The sequence below is a fragment of the Trichosurus vulpecula genome, chromosome 4 (genome assembly GCF_011100635.1).
Source record: "Trichosurus vulpecula isolate mTriVul1 chromosome 4, mTriVul1.pri, whole genome shotgun sequence".
Lineage (NCBI taxonomy): Eukaryota > Metazoa > Chordata > Mammalia > Diprotodontia > Phalangeridae > Trichosurus > Trichosurus vulpecula.
Window position 1 is genome coordinate 244,662,796 of NC_050576.1, and position 10,498 is coordinate 244,673,293.

The 10,498-nt window shown below is 44.3% G+C and overlaps 1 protein-coding gene across 1 annotated transcript in view; it reads right to left on the reverse strand.

Annotated features, from left to right (window-relative positions):
- Nucleotides 1-10,266, reverse strand: part of SLC7A14 (solute carrier family 7 member 14) — an 87,753-nt gene extending 77,487 nt beyond the window's left edge. The window contains exon 1 of the mRNA XM_036755679.1: nt 9,963-10,266. Coding sequence (XP_036611574.1) covers nt 9,963-10,266 — 304 coding nt within the window. The remainder of the gene's footprint in view (nt 1-9,962) is intronic.
- Nucleotides 10,267-10,498: the final 232 nt, after the last annotated feature.

Consider the following 10,498-nt stretch of genomic DNA (forward strand, 5'->3'; position numbering starts at 1 on the left):
TATATAGACATACATACATGTATATACACACGTGTGTGTACATACATACATATATATCTATATATCTTTCTCTATATATATCCTCTATAACTCTGCTACTGGTGAGACAAGACTGACATCAACTTTAATTGAATCCTAGGGTTCCTAGGCTGGAAGACAGCTTGGAGATTCTCTAGTTTCCCCCTCATTTTACAGATGAGGAACCTAACTAAAGCAGCTGGCTCAAGTTCACACAGCCAGAGGCAGAGGCAGAGGCAGATGTTGAATTCAGGTCTTCTGACTCCAAATCTAAAGTTTTTACCCTCTGTACCAAAAGAGGGCAAACCCAGATTATCAGGCATTAGTTATTTAGTTACATAGCTATTAGTTTTCAAGGTTGTAACTTGACCTAAGATCTTCCCACATCTATGGAATATTGATTCGGGTTATACCGCATATGCCTGGATGACAGAAGAATTCCCATAGCACAGAGGGATCTACTGAAGTGGAAACTCTCAAATGCACTCTCGTCTCTTTAGTTGTTTTCTCAACAATTTGGATTCTTTGGATTATTTTTTCCTATCATATGGAGAGAACTGGATTCGAAGTAAGGAGGGTGTGAGTTCAAGTCTTACACATTTAAGTATGTATGTATGCATGCATGTATACATGCATATATGTATACATGCATGTTTTTGTCTTTGTAACCCAAGTGTCTACCACAGCGTACAGCATATAGTCGATATTTAGTAAATGTTTGTTGACTTGGATTGAAATGGGAAAAGTAATGGTTTTGGAATCCAGGGAAATGGGTTTGAATTCTTGTTATTTTCTATATAACCTTTAGAAAGTCACTTAATTGCTCTCATCCCTCAGTTTCCTCACGTGTCAAATGAGAGATCAGACTTTATGATAGCAAAGTTCCCTATAAGGTCAAAGCCTTATGGTTTTGCAATTCTATTTGGGCTCCTTTATACATGCACAGTTTATTCTTAGGGATGGGGGAAGCCAGAACTGCTGAGCATTTGGGAAGAGAGAGTTGAGCAGTGGTGGATACACTCAGAAATGCAGACTCAGGTTGACAAGATGGTGTCAACATCTGGCTGCCATCATGAACCTCATCTGCCTCATAGTGAGAGGGAACCCTGCAATACTTGGGCTATCAGGAATCATTACTAGAGAGAACTCATTTTACCATGATTGAGTACACTGTTGTGTCTGAGATGAAGAGATACATACAAAGGAAGAAAGGCTATCATGTGAAAGAGAGGGGTCAGACAGCTCTTCCTTGGTCCCAGAAGGCAGAGCTAGGAATTATGGGTGAAATCAAAGAAGTAAAGACTTCCAGACAATTACAGCTATCCAAGAGTGGAGAGGGCTTTCTTGGTGGTAGTGAATTCTCTCTTACCAGAGATTTTCAAACAGAGGCTGGATAACTATTGATTGGGTGGTGTTGTAGAGGGGTTTCCTTTTTTAGTTTTCCATTGGATGGTGGCCTCTGAGGTAATCCTAAGCTCGAAGATTCTGTGACTCAACCCATCTCCCCAAAGTTTCCATGGTAGAGGTCCCAGCCCTCTATGGATTATAATAGTTTGAGGTTATTTTGAGTTGAATATTTTTGAGTTGACTCCAGGGAGTCCCTTTGTGGATTTTTGGGCAGGTAAATGTTCTTATTTATTTTTAGAGTGATGCATTTCTAAGCTCCACTGGGGTGTTTGCGGGGGGATCTGGACTCCTCTCCATCCAGGTATACTGCTATCTTCCCATAATCCTCTCCCTAGATTGTTACTCATTCTCTTGCCATTGGCCATGGGCCATGTTGACTTAGGTGCTATGGGCTTGGCCAAGCGAGCTCCCCTGTAGCTTAGATCCTTCCCAGCTTGGATAGAATGACTAATGTGCTAAAGTCTGACAGAATCAAGAAAACATCAACAACAAGGGTCTCTTATTGCTTAGCCTGTCATCAGATAGAACAACTGCTAGCAAACATACCAAAGAGAATCCAAGAACCACAGCTTCCCAGAGCTAAAAGGGCCCTTGGTGGCCATCCAGGTTTGAGACCATTCACACTTAAAGAAGAATCCACACTACTTACAGCTGACTAATGGTCAGGGGAGCCACTTCCCTCCCTGGGCTGCCCATTCTATTTTGGGACAGCTCTCCTCAAGGTTTTCCTGATATTAAATCTAAACCCACCTTTTTGCAACTTCTACCCATTGTTCATTATTCTGCCCTCTAGGGCCAAGCAGAACAAGCCTAAGCCTCTCCAGTAGGACAAGCCTTCAAATCCCAAAGATGGCCATCATGTAACATACCCTCAGCTGCCCCTAGTCTAACGCCTCCTCATGTCTCTTCATGAATCTGTCATGCTAGAATAGCCATTTTATCGCCTCTTCTCGCAAGTGAGCCTAACCTTTATGGATATTCAGAGGTAAAGATGTAGCTACATGGCTAGGATTGCAGGACCTGGAGGCAGGATAAATCTGAGTTCAAATCTGGCCTCGGATATTTGCTATCTGTGTGACCCTGGGCAAGTCACCTAACCTCTAATTCAGTCGTCTCATCTGTAAAATGGGGATAAGCATACCCCCTACCTCCTAGGGTTAAAGCATGTTTGCAAATCACTTTGCCAGACCTGAGTGCCATGTAAAAGTCAACTATTCTTATTAAAGAGATGGTAGGATGGATTCTGTCTGTGTGGTCCTCATGTGCTTTGACAGAGAGGGCTCATCACCCAATCAGTACCTCAGCTTGAGGACCCAGAACTAGGAGAACCTGTGTTCAAATCTTGCCTCTGATGCTTATCAGCCTCATGGCCAGGGGGCAAATTACTTAGCTTTTATGAGTCTCAGTTTGTTCATCCACAACATGGGTGAACAATACCCGTGGTGGCCCCTTCACAGGTGCTGTGCGATTGTTAAAAGTGCTTTTTATCAAGATCAGAGAGTAAGAGCTGTCAGGGACCCACCCAAGGTCTCTCAGAAAGTCTGAATCCTGGTCCTCTGACTACAAATCCAGCCCCAATTTTCTCTTAGCCGATCCCAGGCCTGGCTAGCAAGGTTTTGCCATGATTATAATATCTGTATCTGCTCGAAGAATCATGCTACATTTGGAGGCTGTCCAGAGGTGGCAAGGGGTAGCTGACTTAGTCAATACTAGGCCAGCTTAGGAACAATAAACCTTTGTGGATTGGATGTTGATTCTGGAAAAAGTAAATATTTCCTACACAGTTGGATATAATCCTTCCCTTATTATAGATCTGGAGGGATCTCAGAGGCATCTAGTTTAAATTCTTCATTTTACAGGTGAGGAAATCAAGGCCCAGGTGACCCAGGTACTAAGTGTTAGGGGCAGGATTTGGACTCAGGTCCAATGTGTGCTCCAGCTGGTGCTCCCTCCTTCCTTTATTTTTGTCCCTGTCCTTTCCGAACTCCCTTAGTATGTATTTCATTTTTGTCTTTGTATCCGGGTCCTACTGCAGTGTAGGCATACAGTAGTGCCCAATAGAGAGCTCAATAGCATGTGCCTTCAGAATAATTATATGTAGAATAAATACAAAATAAACACAAAGTAGTTAGGGTGAATTGGCACTAGAAATTAATAAATACTGCCTGATTGATTGGGCAAGAGAGTAAGTAGATGCTAGAAAGAACTATCATTAGTTAAACACATTTAATGAGCCCTTACTATACTAAGCCAGTCATTGTAATAGATGATGCGGAAAATTAAGAAAAGAAATAATGAAAATTCGGATAAAGCCTAGCTATTCCATAGAGGGAATCCCCTAGAATACTTTGGTCACTCAACTTATTTCCTTCATAGGATCCTAGATCTAGAAGGGACCTTGTCCCTTCATTTTACAGATTATTAAACTGAGGCCCACGAAGGGTGAATGGTTTGTCCAAGGTCACATGGGTGGTAAGCATCAGAGGTGAGATTTGAACCCAGATTCTCTGACTTCAGACATAGGGCTCTGTCCACCATTATCATGCATCTTTATCATCCATGCCATGCTAAATTCACTTTCCAATTAGAGTGGTTTGAAGATCTTGCAAACATTTGGACCAATAGTTGACAGAGTAGGTATTCCATCCTACAAGGACATCAATCCAGCACCCTAGATGACATTGTGATTCTCTTAACAGCAGCCTTTTCTCTGCTTGTGACACGTGACCCATAGATGTGTTGAGAAGTCCCTTTCCATGTCCCAATTTACACATAGTTGGAATAATGAAGTCATTGGGTAGCATGAGGGGATCTCCTCAAAACAAGAGGGAAGGGCCTCTTGATGAGCCTGATTCTGTATGGTGACTATAGACAAAAAGGGTTGGGGGTGGGGTTCTGGCAGACAGAGCTCCATGGCAAATACTAACATCCCTGGGCCTCAAAGGCTTGGTTGAGATGCTGGCCCCGAGAGCCGAATGGCTTTTGGACTACGTGCAGTTCTTTGATTGCTGGGAGAGGCCTTTGAAAAGCGAGACTGAAATAGAAACCCGGTGACCGACTGGACTCCTGGGGTCCAGTGCCCACATCCTGCCTCAGCTTGGCAAAGACTCGGAACAACCAAACAAGACAACTCGCTGTTAGGCTATCTAAATAATCTCTGTTTCTTGAGACAACAGTTTTGCTGCTATGAGAAAACAACCCAAGATGAGTAGTCAGGACACTGAAACCACGTTTAAACAATGCAGGAGCTCCAGGACAAACCTCTTGGAAGAGAGACTCTTCCCATCCCAATCCCTAAGGTCCATGCATGGAAGAAAGGGGCAGGTTTCTGTTCTGTACCCTCTGCTGCCCACACCATTTCCTCCAGGTCTTGAGGAATTTGAGGTTATCAGAGGCTCAGCTTGGCGAATGAATCTACCACTTCAAAGAAAGTTAGACCTGGGGATTTCAGTCAGAGCCATTCCCAGGGCAGGGTAGCTTGGGCTTTATCCCAGGATGCCAGTATCCAGTAGGGGGACTGCCCTTCATCCCTGCAGCACGCTTCTGACTGGCTATCCCTGGGTTAGATGGTGTGGCTGCCACCAGGATCCCTTGCTGCGGTGCCCCTTGCCCAAGGTTCACCTTTTCCTAACACCTTCCCTTCCCTTGCTGTTTCTCCCCTGCCTCTGAGGCCTTTCCCCCACTGTTTCCTAAAGTTGAAAAGTTGAGGGAATGTGGATTATAATTCATGCCACGGGGGGCACAGGCTGTGCTTTCTTGGGAATGGACCACACCCGGAGTAAGGCAACTGTACCTGACAAAGCTAGACTGTCTTCTTCACCCCATGTCATGCCACTGGGCTTAGGAACCCACACTCTACCTTTCATGTTGCAATGTTCAGGGTGTGCTAGCAAAGGGGGGATCTCAAAGCTTTCCCTCCCCCTATTCACCTGCAGCCCCTGGCTGCCTCCCTGTGAGACACAAGGCATCATGGTCCAGGTCTCTGTTCAGGTCTATCCCACAACTGATTTAGTCTAGGCACCAGAATTCCTAGCTGTGGCTCAATAAAAATACAAAACTCAATAATCGAGCCCCAAATTCAGAAATAATGCTCTGACATAGCCACTACCCCCATTCAATCCCTCATCGCCCTTCAGCTGCTTTGGATTATTGTGGTAGCCTCTGAACCGATACCCTTGCCTGGAGCCTCTCCTCCCCCCAGTCCCTTCTTCGCACAGCTGCTAGAGGGACAGTCCTGGCCCTGTCACTTCCCTGCTCAAGATGTTTCTAGAGCCTCTAGAATAAAATTCAAATTCCTCCGGTAGCTAAAGCTTTTTCAAATATGGCTCCAGTGTCTGTTTCCAGGCTGATTACACACGGTTCCTCTCCCATTCGTTCTCTGGGCCTGCCAAATTGGCCCTTTTGCTCTTGCCTGGGCACGGCATCCTCTCCAGCCTTTGCCTGGAGTATTCTCTGTCCTCATCTTGACTTTGGAATCACTAGCTCCCCAAGTGCACCTTTCCTGATCCCATTAGTGGTGAGTGACTTCTCCTCTCTCCCGTTACTCTGGATTTACTTTGTATGTATTTTTAGTTTAGTCAGCCAACAAGCACTTATTAATATTTAATCTGTGCCAGGCACTGTGCTAAGTGCTGGGAGGAAAAGAAAGGCAAAACCCTGGTTTCTCTTTACTTGTCTGTATACACACTGTGAGTGTGTATGTGTGTGTATACACACGTATGTGCATATGTACGTGCAAAAAGATGTATATGTGCAGTTATATATGCATATGTATGTGTGTGAATGTGTGTGCAGATGTATGTATGTAGTTGTCTACAAATTATATCCCCCAGTAGGATATACTGTTTTCCCCCCAAATGTTTGCTGAAAGCTGCGCCGTAATTGGTTGTTGGATTGATTTGAACATAGTCAGGCCTGAAGCTGATACACATAATACATATATGTATATGTACATACACACATATAGATATATATCTATATGTGTATTTTAGGAGCTTGGAGGCTTTGCTTAGACTCAAATTAAAACCTTGCCCTTCTCAGTGGAAAAGAAACCCATGTGCTACTAATAGGTCACTTGGTTTAAATTCTCAGATCATCAAACATCTGGTTCATGCTTCCTTGCAGGGGGCTGCTCGACTCCATGTTCACCCCAGACTCTCTGAGCTTTAGTTTCCTCATCTGTAACACAAGGGGGGTGGACGAGGTGATCTCTAGGCTTCCTTGATCTTAGGGCCTTCCCTCTGAGACTACCACCGGTTTATCCTATCCATCTTTGTCTTGTTTGTACAGAGTGGTTTGTCTCTATTTCAGTAAGAACCCAGGTCAATCCCCACCCCCACAATGAAATCCCCTGGTATGGGTTTGTTTGTTTTTGTTTTTGGTGATTTGCTTCTCTCTAGGAGTCAAATGTAGCATAAATATACTGTTGTTCCAGCTTATCTAGAAAAGTTTTTGGAACCATGTTCCCAAAGTGACCCAAATGTTTGTATCTTTTGACTGAGTAATATGCATACTGGTCTTTTACTCCAAAGCGTGTAAAGACAGAGGGAAAGGTGGCTCTCTCTCTCTCTCTCTCTCTCTCTCTCTCTCTCTCTCTCTCTCTCTCTCTCTCCCTCTCTCCCCCTCCCTCTGCCTCTCTCTCTCTCTCTCAATCTCTCTTTCTGTCTCTCTGTCTCTCTCTGTCTCTGTCTGTCTGTCTGTCTGTCTGTCTGTCTGTCTGTCTCTCTCTCTCTCTCTCTCACACACACACACACACACACACTTTCTCTCTCTCTCTCTCTCTCTCTCTCTCTCTCTCTCTCTCTCTCTCTCTCTGTCTGCGTGGGTGTGTATCAAAACATTCAGAGCAGCACTATTTGTTGTAGCAATAAAACAAACCCAGAAACAAAGTGGATGCCCACTGATGGAAAGATGGATGAACAAATCATGCTATATGAATGCTATGAACATTATAGCATTGTAAGAAATGAAAAGTATGAAGAATTCAGAGAAACTTAAGAAGCTTTACATAAATGGATGCAAAGTAAGCAGCAGCAAGGGAACAATTTTCATAACTACAGTAATGTAAAGAAAAAAACCATTCTGATCAATGCAATGGTAATCTTTCCTCCCAAGGACTAATGGGGAAACATACATCCTTCTTCCTGGTAGGGAAGGTGAGCTACAGGTGAAGAATGACAACTATGCCCTTCAGACATGGACACTATGTTAGTTCATTTTCTTAATGTTAATTCTTTTTCCCGTGAGTTTGGTCAGCTGGGGACAGCATCGGGAAATGACAGTGATTTGGAAAATCACCAATAAAACACTGAGAGAAAAAATGTTGAATACAAGCAGGCATGTGCTGGAGCCAGCTCATACAGTCTCACTGGAGATGTTTACCAAATTTTCAGTGTGAACATTTACATCTCAGAAACCAGCAAATGCTACAAATCAGGTTTTGATTAATTGGGTTTTTTTTTTTGAGTATCTAGACTTTAGAAAGTGATGGAGAAAGTGTTACTAATGCAGATTATGCTTAAAAGTATGTGGTTCCCCCTCCTCCTGCTTTTTAGAGATCTGGTTGTTAAACATTTACCAGCATGCCCCTGAATACAAGTAAAGCCCTGGGTAATTCAGTGTTCTGGTCCATTGCACTCTCATTGTAAAAAGATCTGCCATCCTTAGTTTTGACATCAATTTTCAGGAAATGTTTCTAGAACCCCATTTTTGAACAACCTTAAAGAGCTTTGTTAAATTTCTTTCTTACCCTTGATAGCAGCAGAACCCTTTCTTGTCAATTCTAGATTCTGCAAGGCAGCACAAGAACATCATTAGGATGTGAGACTTTGAGGTGTCCTTAACTTGTCATTGCCCATTAACAAAAGGGATCTTGGCAATGCTGAGTCTAGAAACACATCGACATGTGCTGTTTGTCTCCATTGCTATGAAGAACTCTTAAGCGGCTGGAGGAGCAGCACATGATTAATGGAGAAGCAGCAGAGAGTGGAAATGAGTATTAATAAAAGCCAAGTGAGAAAGGATGGGCTCATTACCAGGCGGAATTCTTTGACATCTTGAAGGCAGCATTCCACAGGTCTTATGCTTGTCCCTACCTAGAACCCTTAAAATCAGAAATCTCTTTCCTTTCACAGTTCAGGAAATCAGGGTCAGGGATCTAGAGCTGGAAGGGACTTCAGCCAAACCCGTTTATAGATAATGAGCCTGAGTCTCAGAGAGGTGAAGAGAACCGTCCAAAGTCACGCAGGCAGTAAGCATCAGAAGCAAGATTTGAATCCGGGTCCTCTCAATCCAGAGCCAGTCCCCTTTCCACTGTGCTACACTGCTCTAAGCTGCTTTACTGACATTAGTCTTTCAGTGGATAAAGACCAATTGGTTTGATCCCATGCTTATGATTTATCCGAATATCTCATTATGTGTGTGTGCATGTGTGTGTATGAAGGTATGTGAGTGTGCGTGTATGTATGTGTGAGAGATGTGTGTGGGAATGAGTATGTGTGTGTGTGAGAATATGTAAGTGTGTGCATGTGAGTGTGTGAGAGAATGAGTGTGTCTGTGTGAACATAAGTGTGTGTGCATACGAGGGGGAGGAGCAGGACAAAACGGGGAAAAGGGGGAGGAAGCAAGTTCTCTTGTTGCATAACAGAATTGTGTCTGGGGGTCAGGTGTGGGTGCTGGGAGATTCGCACAGGTCCTGCCGACCTTGCTGTTTCTCACATCTTTCCTGACTTGTGGTGCCTCTATCAAAATGTTAAGCCAACATTGAGTAGGAGCATTGAAGCCAATTTAGCCTCTGCGTCGGCAAAACCTCCCTAATGATGAGCGCTCTCCCAAGGGGTAATGGGCCACTCAGAGGGAGTGGGTTTCCCCTTCCTGGAGATCTTCAAGCAAAGTTGCAGGCAGAGGTTTGTAATCTTCATGAACATGGTTTAAAGAAGAATACACATTTTTGAAGTGAAAAATGAAATGGTCCCTGCCCTCCAGAAGCTCACTCTCTTTCTGGGCAGAACTGGTGCTGGGCTTCCAAAATGCAGGTGTCTCTGATCTCCAGCAACATGGGACCACTTGTTGTCAAGATGGACTGCTGCTTGTTCATATCTTTTGACCACTTGTCAGTTGGGGAATGGCTCTTATTGCAAATGTGAAGCAATTCCTTCTATATACTGCAAATGAGATTTTTATCAGAGAAATTTGGGTCTTGAACTAGGAATATTTTCATAACACTTTGTTTTTTCTGTCCCCAGCATGTAGCAAAGTATCTGGTATATAGTATGTGCTTAATAAATGTTTTTTGAATTTAAGTCATGTAGTAACTACTTAATGAGTGCTTTTTCATTCATTCATTCATTGCTATTTTATTTCTTAGCCTCCTCTACTCTGCTTCTGCTATCTCAACACCCTCACATCTGGGAGGGCAACTGGAACTGATGTACCAAAGTAAGTCTCTGAGGAAGGCAGATTTCCCTTGGGATTCCCCTTGCCCCAACCTCCCAACTCTGCTTCCTCCATAATGTTGACCTCAGGGCTGAGATGCTCACCTGATAAGATAGAAGCCACCGCTGCGATGATAAAGGACACGATGACACCAGGTCCTGCCATTTCTTTTGCCACCAGCCCAGATACCACATACATGCCAGTGCCCACGCAGCTGCCAACCCCAAGGGAGATGAGGTCCACGGTGGTGAGCACCTGGGCCAGCTTGGTCCCGTGAGATGTGGTGCCTCCTGTGCCTTCCAGCATCGACTCCACGGGCTTAGTGCGAAGGATCCTAGAGTGCATGGCATACCAAGCGGCCCCCCACTGTACCCGCCGGGGGTCCAGAGAGGCAAACAAGCCACTCATTGTGACAGAGAGGGATGGAGGCAGATGCCCGCTGGTGGGAGAGGTTGGAAGACTTAGTCAATGGCTCAGGAGCACATCAACTTCAAGGGAGGAGAGACTCTCCTTTCAGAAAAGATCCAAGGGGCCCCACAGCCACATGCTTTAGCCACGGCTTCCTCTTCTCTCTGAAGCTTAGAGTCCCGTGGGAAACCCTAGGAAAAAAAAGGACAAAATAAAAGGATGAGTGAGATCA